The sequence below is a fragment of the Osmia bicornis genome, chromosome 15 (genome assembly GCF_907164935.1).
Source record: "Osmia bicornis bicornis chromosome 15, iOsmBic2.1, whole genome shotgun sequence".
Taxonomy (NCBI): domain Eukaryota; kingdom Metazoa; phylum Arthropoda; class Insecta; order Hymenoptera; family Megachilidae; genus Osmia; species Osmia bicornis.
The window spans coordinates 8,136,138-8,157,276 of NC_060230.1; the positions used below are offsets into that span (position 1 = coordinate 8,136,138).

The window sequence follows — 21,139 nt, forward strand, 5'->3', positions numbered from 1 at the left end:
AGGCTAATATTTGTGATAAGGAGGCAAGTAGTCAATTGACTAACTCCATAACTATATTTATCCAACGAGTGCACCTGAAGTGTAATCGATTTATCACGACTGAACTTCCATCGTTTCCCCTTCAATTTTAGGAGTTTCCGGGCCTAAAGTGGCAACTTATTTTCCGTCTACATAGGTCTACGATTATGACAAATTATAGTCGCTCGCCTTGAAACCATCAATGGTTATTCAATAATTAAAATTTTTTCGAACAGAATTTTCAAAAATTTTTCCAACAGGGACTCCTTAACGAAAGGGTTGATCGAATCGCCACGAAGAAGTTCATTCGAATTTATTCTCGCTCCTAATTTATAAAATCCTCTATCAAAACACGAGGTTCCTAATTGTTAAATCCTCTCCATACGATCTTTAACGTTTAAAGGAAAGAAATAAACAAACATTTTAGTTTTAACAAAGCGATAAAAACGATGGCTTCTTTAGAAGAAATATTCCATCGGTTCTAAACAATTCATAGAAGACTATAAAAAGCTCAGACTGACGGAAAAGAATCAGAGCCGAGTCTAAACGTATGTTTGTATAACAAAAAAAGGTGGCAATCTTTCTTATTTTTTTTTTATTGTCTGAGTACGCGTAAAGCTCGCATAGAATGGCAAAGCGTAGTGGTAACACATCCCTCAGGTTCTGATCGTACGCAGCAGGACCGTTACGATGATACCCATGGAAATACTATGGCGTGTATAGTTATATGCAACCTAGGCTTCCCTAGAACTACAAATATATCCAGTGATGTTTTTACTCAAGCTAGACGCATGAATTTTTGAATAAGAAAAAGAAAGTTTCAGACATTAGAAAAGGACAGTATAGAATTTAGAAAATTAAGGACCTAATTAACGCCTTCGTTAGCCTAGGATAAGTTTCTCCTAGGTTCTCCCAAAATTTCAGCAAATGGTTCCTCCCTCTACTTCGAAGAAAGCCTACGTTGCACCCAAGTGTACCCTACGATAAAGGGGAGAAAGAGAGCGAAGCGAGGCACAGGCGTGTGTTCGTTGTGGTCAATTGAGACACCATAGAAGCACGTTTCACAAACAAAAAAAAAAAATAAAATAAAATAATTTATATAAACATGTCGCTTTATTCAATTCTCGTGTGTGTCTTAGTTTCGGTGTTTTTTCAATCTTGTATAGTCTTCCATCAAGTGTGTGTTAGCCTCGAATATGAACTCTCCTTCTTTAAAGCTACTTATGTTCTCAGATCCTAGAATTGTTATTCCTTTTTACATTCGTATCGTAACGCATACACTGCTGTTAAATCGTGTGTGTACAGAATTGTGTGTGTATTACAATGGTAGCCAGCGTGTGTTCGTTTTCAAGATATGCGTGGAGACGAGCTACACAAACAGTGTCTTCTGCAACGATGAGTAGTTTCATTGTATTATTATTTCTTCTTTTTTTTGTTCTTTTATTTTTTTTCTTTTTAGCGTAGTTATACCGGTTTTCCAGTTTCATTAAAATTATTCTTTTTACCGTTAACACGATTTCGTAATATATATATTTACATTCATCTATCTACATTATCTACACATCAACAAACACGGTTAGTTTAGCATTCTTGTAGTGTCGTGTTTTGTATCGTGGTTTTTCATTTTGTTTTTTTTTTTTATCAATATTATCATCATCATCGTTATCATTCGATTCATGGTTCTTTAGTCATTTTTCTTTATTCGCGTCATCGATTCCCTCCATTCAAGGAGAGACAATGTTACGATCATCATCATTCACACACTCTTTGCTCATACTCTCTCTCTTATTCGCGATCATCGGTCGTATCCGATGATCGTATAATCTTCGTCACGTACCATTTATTATCATCGTTATCAATAGTATTATTTATTATTGTTATTATACTCGCGACTAGTTCGAAGGCAACGCCACATCATTCTTCGCGTATAAACAAATTCCTCGCCAATCGTGGTCAATCCTTCGACTTTTATCTTCAACTCATAAAAACGAGCAACAATTCACTCAACGAAACACATCCGTGTGTGTGTGTGTGTGTATATATATATATATATATGCGCGCGTTTGTGTATGTATACATATAAAAAAATAAAATAAATACGGCAACTTAAAAAAAAAAGAGAAAAAACAAATAGGACGATCAAACAACGTGTCGATCAGTTTAATTTTAAGTCCATGGCTTCTTCAAACTTCATCTTGACTTTTTTCTTCTATTTTTGCAATCTATATTCTTCTTGTCTTTCTTTCTTTCTTTCTTCTTCTTTCTCCATCTTTGTACACAATCGACAATCCAGTGTCTTCTAAGAATACAGGTCGGGTCTCTGATTTATCAAGAGGTGTAACCGGTGAGAAATAATCCCGTTAATCATTTTTAATCTCCTCGGGTAAAATGTCTCTTAGAAACGGGTGGTAGCCTTCTTCCTGTGTGATCTCTCCTGGGGACGATAAAAATACGTCCGCGCACGAGACTGTTTTGGAATTCAGGTCAAATTAGGCTGCGGCGAGTGCAAAGTCGTGGACAACGAATATGAGGCCGTGTCCTATATGAATGCCCAGCATTCCAACGTCTTCACCACGAAGTCTTCCCGGGGCGCCAGAGGCTCGTTCCCGTACGTGCTGCAGGATTGTGTCCTGCCCTGGTACAGGTCGCCGTCTAGCCACAGTCCAAACTTGCCACTAGAGAAAAATAAATCAAACATTCTTGTTAACACACTTGAAACTTCGTATAATAATATAGGTACATTGCCTAAGATGGTAGCAAGTGTACACAGAGTCTATATAGCAAAGTAGTGTCATCAAATAATTTATAAATGATAAATGAAAATGTAGGATACTCACTCTCCAGCACCGATGGCAAGACTCTCGTTGTTGCCCTTGATGAAGTATAAATTATCTCCGGTCCAGTTGAAAGCCTGGAACCTAGGCGTAAACCTGAAGAGAAGTGACTCGCCTGTGCCATAGAAATGGTCGCTCACGTGCAATGCACACGAGGTCAACGCGCCGAATACCTGTGATCATCAACAGCAAAATAATCAATTGTAAATTTTTCTTTGGAATTTTCAATACTTCCACGCCACTCGACTGTCGATGCTAAACTTCTGAGCTGGCTCAGCAGGGTACTTACGTTTCCTTCGGTGTCTTCGATCACCAATAAGATAGGACTCTCGATTTTAGCCATCTTCCTATACATGCTGTTTAGGCTGAAACCGTGTTGGCTAGTGCTAAAGACAAGAGTCCATAGGTAACCCTCCGCCCTGGCGGGTAAATGCCGACAAAGCTGTTCTCTGTGCTCATCGCTGAGTATCTCTGTGGTGCCCACCAGATCCGGTACGATGATTTCGTTGTCTAAGGAGACGGCACTGTTGGCGTAGAGAGCTCTCCTGAGCTCCTCGCTCATAGACAGTACCTGCAAATCATCAACAAATATGTTATTAATTTTATTCTGAGGGCTGGATGTAGCTGAAGATTGAGGAACATCTGGGGATTGGTTCTGGAAGTGACATCTACTAGAGAACGAGATTCACTGAGTTCACTGGGACCCGCGAGCCCCCTAGGAATCTCTCATTTGAATTTTTCTCTCATTTGTTTCGTTTTATAATTTGAATAGTGGACTCAGTGATCTCGTTGAACTGCACAGATTACAAACTATAATAAATTGTAGAAGATACTGTTTGGTTGCAAAACTAGTAGGATTTCATTAGTCTCTAAACCTAGTTCTAAGTCTAACACAGCTAACACACACTACTACGCATTCAAGTGTGCTGTTGTAATTGTTGACGTTTTGTTTTGCAATGTTTGAAGAAGCTTCGTGTCCCGACACTGGAAATATCATGAATATTTAATACAGAAAGGAATGCGTCATTCTTTCGTAGATCTTGTATATTAATGTCTTTCGTTAATTGCGCATCTTTTGCCTTGACCTTTCTGTCCATGAAACTGAACAAAGTGGTCTAGAACACCGCAAGTGGTTAAAAAAATTTTATCATGAGAATAAAACGTAGAAGAAATTCTATTTTATCTACCCAGGGATTGGAAAGTGAAATAAAACGAAGAAGTATTCTCATCTTCGACGTCGAAAGATTCCACCGAGGATTTCCTGTAATTCCGAGGATACCATTCGGCAAATTACATGATCATAAGAGCCGATCATCCTACCGCGTGCTGTTGTTATTCTATTATTCATCGATCCAGGTGCAAACACTCGGCAAATCACATTTGCGCAGCTGCCTTGAACGATAACAATTTCGCGCAATCGTCTCTCACGGGATTACAGGGTGCACTAACATACCCTAACTGTTGCTCCATTATGGATTTGCATCTCATCCATTAGTATTATAACATATACATAACGTAGTTTACGGTGGCCGGCAAGGTTTCACCTTATAAGCCGATGAAACACGTGCTACGGGATTTTCCTCTCGTCGAGTGGAAAAACATAGAGCAAAGACACAACATCAAAAAAGGACACCGCCGACGATTTTTTGACAATTTTATTTTTCAGTCAAGATAATACGAAATATGGACAATAACATTTTTGTTATATTTATAACATTGGATTTTAAATATAGATTTTTTATGATAAAACGAATCGAAAAGTCCTTTATCATTTTTTAATCGGATGCTTCGTTTCCAAGATATAAGCGTTTGAAAAATTGAATCTTCCACTTCCGGGGTGCCGCGCTGGCCACCCCGGAAGTCGACGGTCCAATCTTTAAACGCTTATATCTCTGAAACGGAGCTTTGGATTGAAAAATGGTAAAGGACTTTTCGATTTGCTTTTGCATAACGAATCTATAGGTTATCAGAGTGTCTCTCATTTAAAAGATTGAAATATTTCAAATAGTATTCTTCTGAAAATGCAAGATGATATAACACGTAGCAACTAGATAAACCGTGTATCCTTCGCGAGTGAAACGTAACGATGTCGAGTCGTCGTACGTTATTGGCCTGCATAATTATTACCATTTAACGCCGTAGTTCTCGTTTGTTTTTCTCGTCGGCTGTAAACTCTTTCATTCGTTATCAGTCGAGTAACGATGCTAAACTGTAATCTTGTACGAAGATTAAAAGAAAAACAGTGTAAAATATTTATAAAATACTCTCTCGTCAATGATAACGACACTCTTCTTTTTTCCTGCTCGATAATTTACAGGAATAAACTTCGTTATGTAAATAAGATACGGAAATGAAAGTCGCTTGAACAGTTAATTTAATGTATCGAGAATAGGAATTCTATAAAAAAGTAAACGACGCGTTTGATAATTATTTACACGTGCTAGATTAACCGTTTATGTAAATTCTATCACGATTAATTTACAATGAAAAGAATTATGCTGTGCAGACAAGTAAGGCGTGCCTTGACAATTTAGTAGTAAGTTCCTTTACCTATAATACAATTGATTCTATGAAATGTAGGTCTTGGTCATCGACGTTCGAGGATTAACAAATGAAACCTGAAGCGTCTCCGTCTCGTGAAATCAACGAAACGTGATCAAATGTATGGATTACATTCGCGGGTATTATAACAAACAAAGTTGTTTAACAGGAGTACTTGCAAGCAAGTTCGTTCTGGTTTTTACGTGAACTGAATTGAATTGAACCGAGGTCGTGTCAATTAAGCCGTTCTTCGTTGACCGAGTGATCAAGGAAATCAGTCAAAGAGGATCAAGAAAAGAACGCACTTGCAATATGTACATACGCTTGAGATCCAATCAAGCCTCCATAGGGAAAATGGCGATGTACTTAGATGAATTCTCAAAAGTAATTTAGAAACCAAAATAATATAATTTTTGTTAATTAAATATAAAATTTAGTATTGTAATTGAACGAAACTGGTGCAGGAGGAGAACGAACTACATTGAACAGGTATCTGCATGTCGACACACGTGTCCTCGAACGTCACACGCATTGCTTTTTATCACAAAAGCTTCCTTGACCCGTGACACTGTTTTTATCGTGGATATAGTTGGAAAAACTTGACATTTAATCGCGAGAAAGAGAAATAAAAAAATGTTTTTGTGATTAAGTGTTAATCGGGGATTTCTGTTTAAAATGCAATTGTCATTCGTTTTGTAAACAATCAAATTTATGCTCAATCATTCACGACGACGCACAACTACTTGTATCGAGGGTTTTGTCGATCAGAGAATAGATAACAGATTTAATAGCACAATAGAAAATGGATAGTAGAATTTAAGGCTAGGTTATTACGTAAGGAAATAAATACAAAGAACGCAAATCCCCAGTTTCATTGCACTTCGGTGCACAAGTGCAAAGGTTGAACGATCATCCTTCTCGCCAAGTGATTTCAAATTCAAATTCATCGCTCGATCCTCTTATCGAGCCTCTTATTTCTCGCGGATCGATCCGATCGATGGCATAACAAGATTTCTGTACCGCAAAGACAAAACCACGACCGAGGTCGTGGCAGCAATCGAGATGCATACCGAAAAGAAAGAGGATATGTTCGAAATGACGTGTTACTAAGAACGAATGGTGTTGTTTTCACCATTTTACAATGTTTATTCTGTATCTTATTTTTGCATTCGTTACTTCCAGAGATTTCAGGTTTCGGCCGGTGATTTATTGATGTTGAATTTCTTTTTTAAGAATTCTGTACAATTGCACAATGAAATTAGTAGGAACACCGAGATTTCGAGCTCGGGTAGGTTCGGGAAAATTCGAGCGAGATCGGACGGGCTCCCGAAAATATCAGACACCGATTTCGCCCGAGTTTTCTTGAACCGACCGCCGATAAAAAATTACTTATCTATGCCTTTGAATTTTAATTAAACATCGAAACAAGGAAATATTATAATTTAAATAGATATTATTTCTTCGAACATATTTTGCGATGAACTCGTAAGGTGAACACGTATTTTTATTAAACTTTATTTTTAACCAGAAGGAAAGCGCTTTGTCGCATTTCTGTTCGGAAGGTCGTCTTAATTTAGGACCTCGCGGATTTTTCCAGACTGAATCAGAGAAAAGAAAAGAAAAAAGAAAAAGAAAAAGAGATTTACTATCTCACCGAAAGCATCCTAGATGAGTGTTGAAACACGTAATTGAGGACCGGACGAGTATCCACGAACATCATGTACTCAAAACTGATTTTTAGTAATTACAGAAGAAAGAAATATATTTTTTTATTTTTCTAAAAATCAAAGGAACTTTGGAAGACTGAGAAACTGAGCGATTCGATGAACCGTTTGGTACTGAGAGAGCAAACCATTCGAATGCGATCTCTTCAAATGACCATCGAGCTTCGTAAAAAGCAAAATAAAAATCCTTTCGACGGTCAGTTTTCTTCCTCCCTCTCCGTATTTAATGTCAAGTACAAGCGAATTCCGGCCAGTGTATCTCGAGGGACTCGCCACGGCCTCGAGAGTATTATTCCCGATCGTCCTTCGTTGCAAACTTTGTTGACAACGATGAGAAGCTCATAAATCTAACGATTTTTATCAAAATTACCTTCGATATGAATTTTAATACAACGAATGAAAACGAATCATTGGAATCGCAACGATTAAACAATCGTTATTCATCGAGGTACTTGATGAATGTCTATAAATACAACTATTCGAGAGATATTTATAGAATTCCTCCGGCAGAAACGATTAGATGCATCTCGCTGCAAGTGTAAGCTAATAGATCAATTACACTTGCTAATCATTTTTTTTTCTTTCTATCTGATTGAAACGCGCACAGGTATGATACTAATCGTGTTAGTAATGTAGCTGTACAGTTGCAATAAAATCATGTTTTCCCAGGGCAAATGATATCTCGGTTTCGCATTCTTTCCCTTAGGGCCTAAGGGAATATGTACAATTTTTATTTTCTGTTTGTCATGAATAGTATCATTGCATATGCAATTGAATTCCAATTAATTGGAGTAAATAAATCGAGAAAAAAATTACCACACCAGAAGGGGATTTGAACCCGGGCCGTCTGTGTACGAATCAGGTACATTAACATTTCACCAAATCATTTCTTCCCGAAACCTTTAACTAAATCTATATTTCCCCGTATAATGAAATTTCAAACAAATATCTAAAGAACTATTGAGTATTTACGCCTATAATGGTATATATTCGTAAACAGGAGAACGAGATCTATAAGTGTGCGAAGTTTCAACTAAATCTGAGACCCAAAGAGGGGTATACTTCCGAAAGGCCCCATCACCCCAGGACAACCAAACTTCGGATTTATAGTAATTGAGGGAGGAGAAATCGAATGAGACCATTTTCAGAACTGGCAAATATACAGGGTATTCTAAAAGTGCGAAAACCCCTTATTACCTCGATAAGAACGCATTTTCACGGGAAATGACTAACCTAACCTAGGTTAGGGTTAGGGTTAGGGTTAGTCATTTTGCGTAGAAATGCGTTCTTATCAAGATAATAGGGGGTTTCCGCACTTTTAGAGTACCCTCTATATCTCGAGAACGGTTTATTTGCCAGTTCTGAAAATGGTCTCATTCGATTTCTCGTCCCTCAATTACTATAAATCCGAAGTTTGGTTGTCCTGGGGTGATGGGGTCTTTCGGAAGTTTCCCCTCAAAGAGCTTGTCTTCTCTTCGGTAGGCGGTCCCGAGAAGAATGACGGTGTGTACAGACCCGTGGCGAACCTCCACTTGCGTTTAAGCGTAAAAATTTGAATTAATATTCATGTCTTCTCGGTTCAATATTAATTTCATAATATCTAATAACTAAAAAGTATATTATTTCTTTTATAAATTATTTTTAATGTTAATATCGTATTTTTAGAATTCTGATTTGATCGCGAGTGTACCAGTCTGCAGTGATGAAAAAAAAGATGTCAAAGAAACTGAAGATATATATTCAGGTGTAATTGATAGCATGATAAAGATAGTGATAATTTATCACTGTCAGAAGTAATTAATGTTGGGTATTGGAGGTTAGAGATGATTTACCAATTTTAACCTAATTTTCACTAAAATTTTATATCTGATATTGAGTGATAATAGTATGATCTATATTTACCGATTTTTTACTGATTTACACTGACTGCTAATAAACGTCACGCATTCCTCTGAATCGTCGTTAAGACTGAGTTCCCGCGAACGTTCAGCACGTTCTTACCCGAGTAGGCTGATTTCGACTTATTTTAACCTCTCAGCCAGCTTCTCACAAGTTGAAACGCGTCCAGAGGCGAGCCTGTGCCAGACAATTTCGAGACACACCATTACCCGTCAGTCTCGACGTGATTAATAATGCTGGCGAGCACATGAGAACAGGAATTTATATTTAACACGTGGGGGTGTTTTACGAGAAAGAAAAATCGCGTTGAATTCCTTACGATTCGATTACCCAGACGAACTGATGTTAACAAACTACGAATCTAAATTTAGCCAAATTGATCATTCATATTTTCAACTTGCAGTTAAATAAAAAATCCCTACTTTATGTTTCATTTTATTTTCTGTTCTACAAATTTATCGTTAATGATTAGAGATTAGCCTTTCCCAAACGAACTGCCACCACCCTGAGCGCAACCCTTCCTCTACGTAACTTGAATGTATGTAATAAAATAAATGTGTTTATATGGCGATTGCATAACTTGTACTAGAGATTGGTCGGTCGTGTATTGAACGAAGCCGGATTCTGTGAAAGGTGGACCTAGGCGCGGCCAAGGACCGGTATTGCAAGTAAACAACTGGGCTGAAATATTTTTCTATTTATAGTGAACTACGCTGCAAGTGCATCGATACGTTTCGTATCTGCATTGTTTTCAACGGTTTCCGATGACGGGAGATAAATGATGTCGAGTTTAAATGTAATTATAGTAAAATATCTATTATTATTAGTTAGTGATAGGGATATACCGGAGAATTCGAGTTGTTATTCGGGTTCAGAAATCATGGATATATCTCACTCGATCCGATCTTATAATTCATTTTTTTTTCTCTCAACTCAAGAGTACGAAAACATTTTTCCTATCTAATGATGTAAACGCACTTCGCACGCGGAATCTTTTGAACTTTGTTAGACGAACGTAATTTAACAGTACTTAATTATCGATATTTTCTTTTGTATTTAAATCGACAAATCGCACGTTTAAATGCTAATAGATGCTAATATCATGTTAAAACCTGATTAACTGATGATACCAATTTGAATCTTAAATAAGCAAGATACGCTAATTAATTTGGAAAACTCACGATTCACAGTTCCAATAACAATAATGTAACTAATACATTGAGTAAACAATTAGAATGTATCTAGGTTAAACATGTTTCGAAATTTTCCTAACAATAGATAAAGAAAAACCTGGAAGCATTATCATTTCAATTTTAGCACATCATTTTTTTTATTTCAATATTCTTAAGGAAATATTTATAAATATTAATTTTTTATTTTCGATGCCATGCAAAAGGTTAAAGGTGATTCCAAGTTATCTTTTCGAATCATCGATAAAAAACAGATTTATTAAAAAAAAAAAAAAAAAAAAGAAAAAAAAAGATTTTTTACGCATTTCAGAATTCTTCACAGCCCATAACATCCGCTGTATCAAGATATGTATCAGCTGTTTGTTTGTTCAAAGAAATTCCTCTGTAGAAAACTGAGAGGAACACGTGCAGAAAATTGATTTATTCGACGAGATTTGTGAAAGTACACACGTGAGATTGTTTCGTCGACCTTTATGGAAAATGATCATTGCTTATTTAGGTATCTATCCACAGTTCACGAAACGTTTTACGAAAACGTGATTAGTTGGAAAACGAAATTCCTGACGGTTCGAGCGTGTCGATCGCTCGCGGGTAAAAGAATGCTTCAAGAATCTGTGGTATTTGCAAATAGCTGCGTTGCTGTTCATTACCGGATAAACATAATCGAATTTTTGTGATTTTTGAAGAAAAGTTTGGTAATTGAAATTCGGGGTGTGTTAATATCGGAATTGTACATTTCTAATTTGAAATATTTTAAAATTTGCAAATTAGATAGAATTTTATTATTTTATAGGTTTCTAAGCAAAAAATTGCAAGATTAATATTTTAGAATTAGGAGACTGCTGAATTACGATTTCGGAAATTAGAAAACATTGTATTACCAACTAAGGTAACTCGAAATTTGAGTAAACATTCATTCTATGGTTCTAACTGAGAATTTCAAATTGAATTCCTTTCGAAAATAGCACACTGAAAATCAAGCTTCCAGCAAACCTCCCTAAATAAACTCCCCCAAGTGGTGCATATTAATAACCCATGAGTAAAAGGTATGGAAATGGACAAAGAAGAAACGGCAAAGAACAAACTATTAAATATTTTTCACCATTAAAGCAATGTTATTTAATATAACTTATATTTACCTTCGTCCTTTGTTTCAGAAACTTCGAGATTTTGGCGATTGGGTTAGGAAATTTTGGTTTCGGCATTTTGACCAGTTTCTCCTTTCTTTTTCAAGTAAACAACAAGTCTCTTCTTCGAATTCTACTTTTCTTATACAAATTTCTTTATGAAATGCAATTGAACATTCTAGTTCACGCTCGAAAGTCGGTCCAAGACTTCGCTAGCGAATCTTTCTAGAAACGAGCGAACGGTTCAGACCCGAGTCTAGAAACGGGTGCCGAGAATATCCGTCACCGTTACAACAATTCCCCGTTGTATTATTTTTAAATCTTCTATTCGAAATAGATTTCCGAAAATGTGCAAATACGTAAATAGATAATACGTATGGTAAGTCTTGACAACCAAATATTAATAATTATTGTACACGATATAAGAATATAAAAAAGCTGTTCAAAATCAGTCTGTATGTCGCGAGATTAATAATTAATTACAATAGATTTGGTTTTGACTAGGTTGTTTGGCGATCGATCGTTTCACGGGACGTAAAAATGATACTTCACTTCGCGAGGACTGAAGCAACACTGACGCGTCGCGCTTTCGGGGTGAGTCTAATAGCCGATCCTGCCGGCTAGGTGGTGGGGGAAGGGGCGAGTCGTCACGCTGCGCATCCCGGTTTGCGCAGCACGTGCTCAGCCGGTCACTGGGAGCGCGCTATATTTTTCTTTCATAGAACATGTGTCATTTTGAAACCCTGCCCGATCGCTGCGCCTATTTTCGATCTATGACCGATGTTTTTTTTTATATTGGCGATAAATAAATTATATGTGTATCTTTCCGGGGAAACTTCCGAAAGGCCCCATCACCCCACGACAACCAAACTTCGGATTTATAGTAATTGAGGGACGAGAAATCGTATGAGACCATTTTCAGAACTGGTAAATATACAGGGTATTCTAAAAGTGCGAAAACCCGTTATTACCTCGATAAGAACGCATTTTTACGGGAAATGATTAACCTAACCTAGCTTAGGCTTAGGGTTAGGGTTAAGGTTAGGGTTAGTCATTTTGCGTGGAAATGCGTTCTTATCAAGATAATAGGGGGTTTCCGCGCTTTTAGAATACCCTAACCTTAACTCTAACCCTAACCCTAAGCCTAACCTAGGTAGGGTTAGTCATATTCCGTGAAAATGCGTTCTTATCAAGATAATAGGGGGTTTCCGCGCTTTTAGAATACCCTAACCATAACCCTAACCCTAACCCTAACCCTAAGCCTAACCTAGGTTGGGTTAGTCATTTCCCGTGAAAATGCGTTCTTATCGAGGTAATAGGGGGTTTCCGCACTTTTAGAATACCCTAACCTTAACCCTAACCCTAACCTAGGTTGGGTTAGTCATTTTGCGTGGAAATGCGTTCTTATCAAGATAATAGGGGGTTTCCGCACTTTTAGAATACCCTAACCTTAACCCTAACCCTAACCCTAAGCCTAACCTAGGTTAGGGTTAGTCATTTTCCGTGAAAATGCGTTCTTATCAAGATAATAGGGGGTTTCCGCACTTTTAGAATACCCTGTATATCTCGAGAACGGTTTATTTGCCAGTTCTGAAATTTGTCTCATTCGATTTCTCGTCCCTCAATTAGTATAAATCCGAAATTTGGTTGTCCTGGGGTGATGGGGCCTTTCGGAAGTATACCCATCTTTCCTGTGATTGTAAATTTCTAGTAACAGGGATGTAAAATATTTGACCAAGGATAAATAAAAATAACAGAGCACCCTTCCCTCTCGCTTTTATATATCCCAGAAAATAATTAACAAATCCTTCATTCCTGTTTTAAATGGAAGTAAAAGTATCGATACTGATATTTCGCCTTGCAGATTGACATGTAAAGAGAAACATTCAGAATGTTTCACATAAACAGTTGAAGCTGTAAGTGGCTCGTTATGAACGTGCATGTGGTCACGTCCACCTTGAGTGAAGTAATTAATACGTGCACCAAATATGATAATTAGCCGCCAATTTTTCACGACTGCCATATACCATTATCATAATCCTTATCTCAGATTACTTATGATACAATCAATCCTATAATCATGACTGTCAATTCTACGCAACAAACTAATTAGTAATAATGAATCTATTAAGAGTATCAAATAAAAAGAATATAATTCTTTTCCCACACGAAGCTTGGTAATGAGTATTAACAGCTCGACATTTAATGTTGTTAACAATCTCTGTTTTTCTTATAACGTTAAAAGGAACGTGTAATGGAATCACGAGCGACTGTTGATCGTTGCAATTTACGAAGACTTTGCTAATTCAACAAACATCATGTTTTCATGCTCCCAATTATACAGGATGACTCATTTCAGCTTGTCATGAGATGGTTCAATGGAAGAGATATCAAAAGACGCTTGAATTTATGATACTCCTCATCTCTTACACTTTTCATAAATCTATATACACAAGAAATTAACTAACACGTTTTATGCGCAGAGCAATTCAGTAGAATTTTCTGTTTTAATTTTACACTTCGCAGTATCAATACTTCTTATTAATGAACAAGGTGCACTATTGAAAGCTTCTTGCATGTGAGGGCAAAGGTCAGAGCGAAGCATCGAAAGCTGTCTGTGTATGAATCATTCTTAATGCTGCATTTATAAACCCTAAGCTCAACGCTCAGTCCTGAAATTTTCCTTTAATAAGAATAATTATTATAGAGCTTTTGATATTTATTTTATTTACTCGGTTGGCAATGAAAGCAGTGGCTTAATTAGGTAGGAGCTTGGGTGGACCAGAAAATATAAATTGGGACCGTCCCCGTTTTTAAATTTCAAAATTCTAAAATTTATTTTCCTGAAAGCGAATGAGAGGCACTGATCGTGTCTGGCAATATTGATAGCGGACAATTACGCGTGGGTCGAGCTATAGATGCGCAGAAACTGCAAGAATAGAAGCTCGTATTTACGAGAATATCTCTCGTAACTATTTCAGCATTCGCGAAAATTCGCCATTTCACGTTGTTGTCTGTCAAGCCTGTCGTTAACTGTGCTTAGAAATTAATAAGGGAACTGTATCTGCCAAGTATGTAGTAAACAAGTAATAATCGGAATTTTTACCATCTGGCGAGGAAAACAGAGATAATATCCTGGTCAAATTTTCCATATGGTCTACGACGTGATCCCATCCCGTCACGTAGGCAATATAATAGATAATGAACACCTCCGCCCCCCTTATATTACTCTACCTACTCAAACAATACAAATTTCACAAAGGCTCCACTTTGAACACCAAAACCTGTGATCATGCACAATGGGTCGCAAAATTATTCGCATAACGTTTAAAATAGAATAACTCATTTAAAATTGGGCCTACTAAGATATGTGCTTTTGTCGTTTTAAAAAATTAAAATTTGGCGAAATCGAGAAAGAAATAGTAAAAGGAAATTTTTTAACTTTTTTATCTGAGCCTGTAATGAAAGTTTAAGTATGTTATGTGTATGCTGAAAATTTCATCGAGATCGGTCAGTGTCGAGAATGTGACTAGTTTCGTTCTTATGAAAAGTCGTGATTTTCGGAAATTTTAATTACTTGTAATTTCTAAGTGCATTGACCGATTTCGATGGAATTTTCATCACATGTACAGGGTGGCCCACGTAACTCTTAACAGCTCAATATCTCGAAAACTATGACATCGATTTTAAAGTTCTTGGTCTTAAATTGCATGGATCTGAAGGGCCTTTTTAAGTACATAAACATGAAGTGGCCACCCCTTCTTCTTTAATGGGGGGCAGGGGTACCTTTATAATTTTAAATGGAACCCCCTGTAAAACGTTACATATTTAGATTCTACAGGAAAAAACAAGTAAATTTTGTCTGATACATTATTTTGTCAGATATTTCCATGATGAGATTATAACAGTTTGAAGTTTCGACTTATAGGTACTTATTTGAAACGCTCGGAAATAGCGTTATTGAATTGCGTCTGTGAAATTAGCACCTCATTTTCAAAAAACAGAACTTTTAGCAACAGTTCTATTTGCACTCGCAATAGTTCTATAGTTCCTGATAGGTTTCAGAAATAGTTCCGGCGAAATACCTGAAAAAATAGCATTTTGAAAATATGAGGTGCCAACTTCGCATGGCACCGCATCATGCGAAAAATGTTATTTAAATCATCGTACTGAGAACGTTTTCATGGTTAACTGAGTCAAACTCAAGAATTGTACCTACAAGTAAGTACCTACAAGTCGAAACTACAAACTGTTATAATCTCATCATGGAAACATCTGACAAAAAAATGTATCAGACAAAATTTACTTCTTTTTTCCTGTAGAATCTAAGTATGTAACGTTTTATAGGGGGTTCTATTTAAAATTATAAAGGTACCCCTGCCCTCATTAAAGAAGAAGGGGGGGCCACTTCATGTTTATGTAGAAAGGCCCTTCAGATCCATGCAATTTAAGACCAAGAACTTTAAAATCGATGTCATAGTTTTCGAGATATTGAGCTGTTAAGAGTTATGTTACCTGTTATATAACTTACTTGAATCTACGAAAGACATATTTTAAATTTTCATTATAGACTCACACAAAAAAATTACCCTTCACTATTTTTTGTTCACGATTTCAACAAATTGTAATTTTTTAAAAGTACAAAAACACATATCTTAGGAAATTAATTTGTATAGCTTCTCGAGAAACCTCAAGTAATTCGGTTCAATTTTAAATAAGGTATTCTGTTTTAAACGGTGTGTGAATACTTTTGCGGCCCGCTGTGTTTCGAAACGGGCTGATTCGAACGATTACGATGGAAATTTTTGAAAATTCACTAATGACAATCTTGTTTGTCTTTGATCATCGCTTGGTCTGCTGACAGCTGTGTTTTCCCAGCAATTCCAGCACACGTTCGAAACGGTGAATCAAAAGTGTTAATCGAGTACACTCGCGAACAAATTAGGCTTCCCACGAAAAAATGATGCCCTGGGCTCTCGTCGTTCCTCTTAGGTGGTCCCGAGGAGAATGACGATGCAACATGAAGGGCCCCATATACGTACAGTATTGCTATGAAATAAGCAAGTGTTCTCTGCCTCGAAATAAGCAAATCGCTGTCCCCTCTTCTTTATTTGAAGTGGCCCGCAAAGTGGTAGGTCCGTGAAAGCGAGAAGTCGATGTTTTGGGTAATAAATTATTACACTCGACTAAGCAGTGACATCGATTAGTAAAAGAAGGATGGAATATACAGAGTGTTCCGCGACTCATGGTCAACCGATTAGGAGGTGATTCTACATGCAAAAATGAGTCGAAAAGGAAGAATAAAACTTTTTCTTAAGTGTCTTCGTTTTCGAGAAAATTTACTCGAAAATTACTTGTATGTATTCAAGGTGATCCGCGAATTATGGTCAACCGATTAGGAGGTGATTCTACATGCAAAAATGAGTCGAAAAGGAAGAATAAAACTTTTTCTTAAGTGTCTTCGTTTTCGAGAAAATCGAAGTCGAAAATTTACTCGGTACATGTGCACTTGGAACGGGTCCACCTCAAAATCCCGACAGACCAAAAGTTTGGGTGTCTTAACCTAAACCTAACTCTAACCTAACCTTACAAAAAGTTACACAGAACTAACCTAACCTAATCTTCCAAAAAGTTACACAAAACTAACCTAACCTAACCTAACCAAGAACACGGAATTTTGGCTGTCGGGATTTTGGGTGCCACCGACTTGGAACATGTCGACTTCGTGCATCTCGCTATACATTCTAGTTTTGGATCTTATTTGTATTTAACAACTTAATTACCTCGGTTGATAGTTTGTCGTTCGTGCTATCTTATTATCGGTATCATTACAGTATTGCCTCGAAATAAGCAAGTAATTTTCGAGTAAATTTTCGACTTCGATTTTCTGGAAAACGAAGACACGGAGGAAAAAATTTTATTCTTTCTTTTCGACTCATTTTTACACATAGAATCACCTTCTAATCGATTGATCATGAGTCGCGGGACACCCTGTATATAATGTTTTATCATTCTGGTATATTTGTCTCGAAATAAGCGAAATAGTGGGAAAATGAGAGAGCATGCTATATTCTATCCTTGTTCAAAAAATAACATTGCTGCTCGGAAACCACACCAAAAAAAATCAGCTCGATTCTGACAGGAGTGACACTTCCGAACATTTACCTTTCTTTTTGCCACTTCCGGTCTGACCGGAAATGTTCGAAAATGGATTGGCTCTAGAGCGAATCTCGCTCTAGTTCACTTTAGCTTGTTCTTCTATGAGAATTTTTCTAAACGTCGATTCGAATGGAAATAAATCGTGATCGAACCGTGTCGAAAGGAAAAGTCGTGAAACGTGACTGAAGCTGTCGGATGCTCGGGATGTGTGTTCGTTCGTCTAAAACTGCGTGCAACAGATGGAAAAGAACCGGTCGAAGGAATGTATTGTTTACCCTGGCTGAGCCCAGCAGCGTGTTACTCGCTTTGGCGCCTCGCATCTCGTTCGCGGGGCAATTTTAGCTAAACCCCAGCCTGGCTTAATGGAACACGACGAACCTCGGAATCCGTTGGCACAGGGCCGAAAACGCGTGAAGGTTGAAGAGAACGGGACCGAGCATCCTCGAGATGATGAGAAACAAACGGAAATGTCTTTCCTTCACCATCTTTTTACAACAACTTTTTATGGCTGCTATTATTCATCGGCTATAACTGGATATTTTAATGACAAAATTCGAGTAACCGCAAATCTCTGATTGACTGATATACACCTGGTCATTCGCGTTAATTACTCCAATTTGTATTTGTGTTCGAATGAAATTGTTAGAGTATTGCGATGTGGGTGTGATTTTTAAATTATTCAATGAAACATTGAATAATATTTTTGATAGGAAGAAACATAAAGAACACAGTGTCCAAATGTCGAAACACTAGTGGGTCATTGATTAAAATAGATTTTTCGAGGCAGAGAGGGAAAAGAGAGTTATAGTAATATTATATACACTGGGTATAAAAGGTCTGCGTACACCGTTTAAAACAGAATACCTCATTTAAAATTAGACCAAGACTTGAGGTTTCTTGAGAAACTATAAAAATTAATTTACTAAGATATGTACTTCTGTCGCTTTAAAAAATTACAAAAGACATTTTAAATTTTGATTATAGGCTCACATAAAAAAATTGAAAAATTGTCTTTAACTGTTTCTTTCCCGATTTCGACAAACTGTAATTTTTTAAAACAACAAAAGCACATATTAGTAAATTAATTTATATAGCTTCTCGAGAAACTTTTTCGAAAAAGTCTTTTGTTCCAATTTTAAATGAGGTATTCTGTTTTAAACGGTGTACGCAGATTTTTTATATCTAATCTATATGTACATAGATTCGAAAGAATGAGGAGATTGATACATTGTTATTTTTTCTTTTGCACATTTTTCAAACTGCAAATACTTCTAACAATAAGTCGCAAATATAGTAAAACATTATTAGAGTTATTAAATAATTAGAATGATAATAATTTCAAATAAACTGAAATATCGAAACCTATCTATTTATAACATTCAGTACGTAAAATAATTTTAAAATTCAAATATGGTTCTGTCTAATCAAATTTTCAAATGAGATTCACGAGTGTCCACGCTTGAATGAAGAGTAATTTTAGCCCGACCACGATAGTCATTCGCGAAGATATGATAAACAAAACGGGATCATCGCACGTCCAACGAGGACCATCGACCTCGACGTAGCACACCCACAAGTTTAATCCGATTTCTCGATATTCGGTAAATTCGATCTAAACTGTCGTCGACCTACGATTTCCTTCTTTTTTTTTTCTCGATTCGACTTCATTCCTAATACATTGGTACCTCGGTATACGACCTTAATCCGTTCCTGATGTTTTGACGTATATCAATCCAATCTTTCCCATAAAAAGTAATGTAAAAATGATTAAACCGTTTTGATGTAAAAAAAAAACTATTGATATTATGCCTACATTAACGGGATTGTAAAATAATTTAAACACTGTTTATGTCATGACGATTTCCTAGAAGTTTATAAAAAATTCACTATTTTGTTTAACATAATTAATTTGTAAAATATAAATGTAACCTAATGATAGATTTTAAATTAACAAACCAAATGGTATAAACTTTATTGCCTCCTGTTTTGCAGTTATATTTTTTTGTATGATCAGTCAGTTAATAATAAATCAACTCCGAATATAATTGATTATTAATTTAATTTTTCTTTTAATAATTATTTAAAAATGACGCAAAATTCACAGAAAAAATGTAAAAATTTCTCACGTCCAAACAGGACTTATTCCGAATTGGACGTATTCCAAAGCAGACGTATACCGAGGTACCATTGTATTCAGAAAAACGCTCGCGACACTTTTAAACCCGTGAAACTACCATTTAGCCATATTCCGTTTCGATGACGGTCCATTTTTAAACGCCCAGTTACGCGACCGATTTCCTTCTTCCATTGTCACTGACGTCAATGGATTCTCGGTGAAAATAACCTTGCCACATTTGGAGCCGAGATTCTTTTGTGGAAACCGATTCGAAAATGAAAACATATGATATAGTACTCATTGTATGTTACTAGACACGGTAAACATACCAGTAATAATAATAAAAATAGCCACCGATTCACGGGTGTTGCTCTCATTGTTAAGATTCGTTCAAGTACGATGAATATCTTTATTTAGCGACACGCGTGACGATCAACGAAAGAGGGATGACGCGCGTGTACTCGGGATCATTCGGGAATAAATTCGTCACGGTGGTATCAGTTAAATGGCATGTTGGACTCATTGACATTTCACCGGGGGCAAAAAAAGTTCAATTATGTAGGAGGCCAAGACCGGGTTGCGGGAAATAAACGAGCAGTTTTAAAAGAAAAATAGTTTATTATATGAACAATAACGAAGACGAGATCGAACTGGTTACTAACTGCGTCGCGATTCCTTTCGTTCTTTTTATATAGGTTGCCCCACCGCGAGGCTGCGATCCTCTTTTGTTTCCTTCTCGAAGGATCTAGAGTATTCTGGAAACACCCGTGGAAACGCCTCGACAAAATCGTGGAATTGTCGTCACACTTTTTTGTTTCCTTCTCGAAAGATCTAGAGTCTAGAATATTCTGGAGACGCCTTGACAACCCGTCAAATCATACATTGCGTCTACAATTATACAGGGTGATCCTCTCGCTAGTGGACTTAAAGGAAGTGCCGCCACAATAGCACGAAGTGGCCCGAGTCCTTTTTCTGTCATCGATACCTTTTCACGGACACAGCTACAGTATGCACCCCCGTCGAGAAAAGGGCTTGGGTCCATTCATAACGGTGTGGCGGCATTTCCTTCGAGTCCACTAGCGAGAGGATCACCCTGAAGAAGTGGCAGAGTGCGAAGGGGAATTCGTGTATGAACTGCATCGATTACTTTATGGCGGGGGCCATAAAGGACCCACACGAAGGTCGGGTGGTACTGTATACCTGGATTGGAAAGTAGCGTATGCATGCTGAGGAACCAGCTAGGCTGGTCCTGCGCGGATTGCTTAATTCAACTTTTAACCCGTTCGATCAGCAGCGGGAGCTTTCTTTCAGTTTCGATTAAATAGAAAAAGGTTTGGTTAGATTAGCTTAGATTAGTTAATAAAAAAGTATTAATAAAAAAGGGCCTGAATGGCTTTAGTCAGTGAAAAAATAATAATATTAAATTATTTTTCGGCTCTGCCTGACTTCCAGGTAAAGGACCTTCCTGCGGGTCCTTTATGGCCCCCGCCATAAAGTAATCAATGCAGTTCACGCAGGACCGTTTCCACCC

The 21,139-nt window shown here is 37.0% G+C and overlaps 1 protein-coding gene across 16 annotated transcripts in view; it reads right to left on the reverse strand.

The window, feature by feature from the left end:
* Window positions 1-31: 31 nt before the first annotated feature.
* LOC114876525 (TLD domain-containing protein 2) overlaps window positions 32-21,139 on the reverse strand; it is a 135,676-nt gene continuing 114,568 nt past the window's right edge. For 15 of the 16 annotated variants that reach the window (XM_046288929.1, XM_046288927.1, XM_046288926.1 and 12 more), the window contains 3 exons: window positions 3,142-3,423; window positions 2,856-3,025; window positions 32-2,693 (listed from right to left, as the gene is read on the reverse strand). In XM_046288929.1, coding sequence (XP_046144885.1) covers window positions 2,558-2,693; window positions 2,856-3,025; window positions 3,142-3,423 — 588 coding nt within the window. In that variant the 3' untranslated portion in view covers window positions 32-2,557. Of the gene's footprint in view, window positions 2,694-2,855; window positions 3,026-3,141; window positions 3,424-11,345; window positions 11,914-21,139 lie in introns of those variants that run through there. The other variant, XM_029188083.2, reaches the window with a different exon arrangement.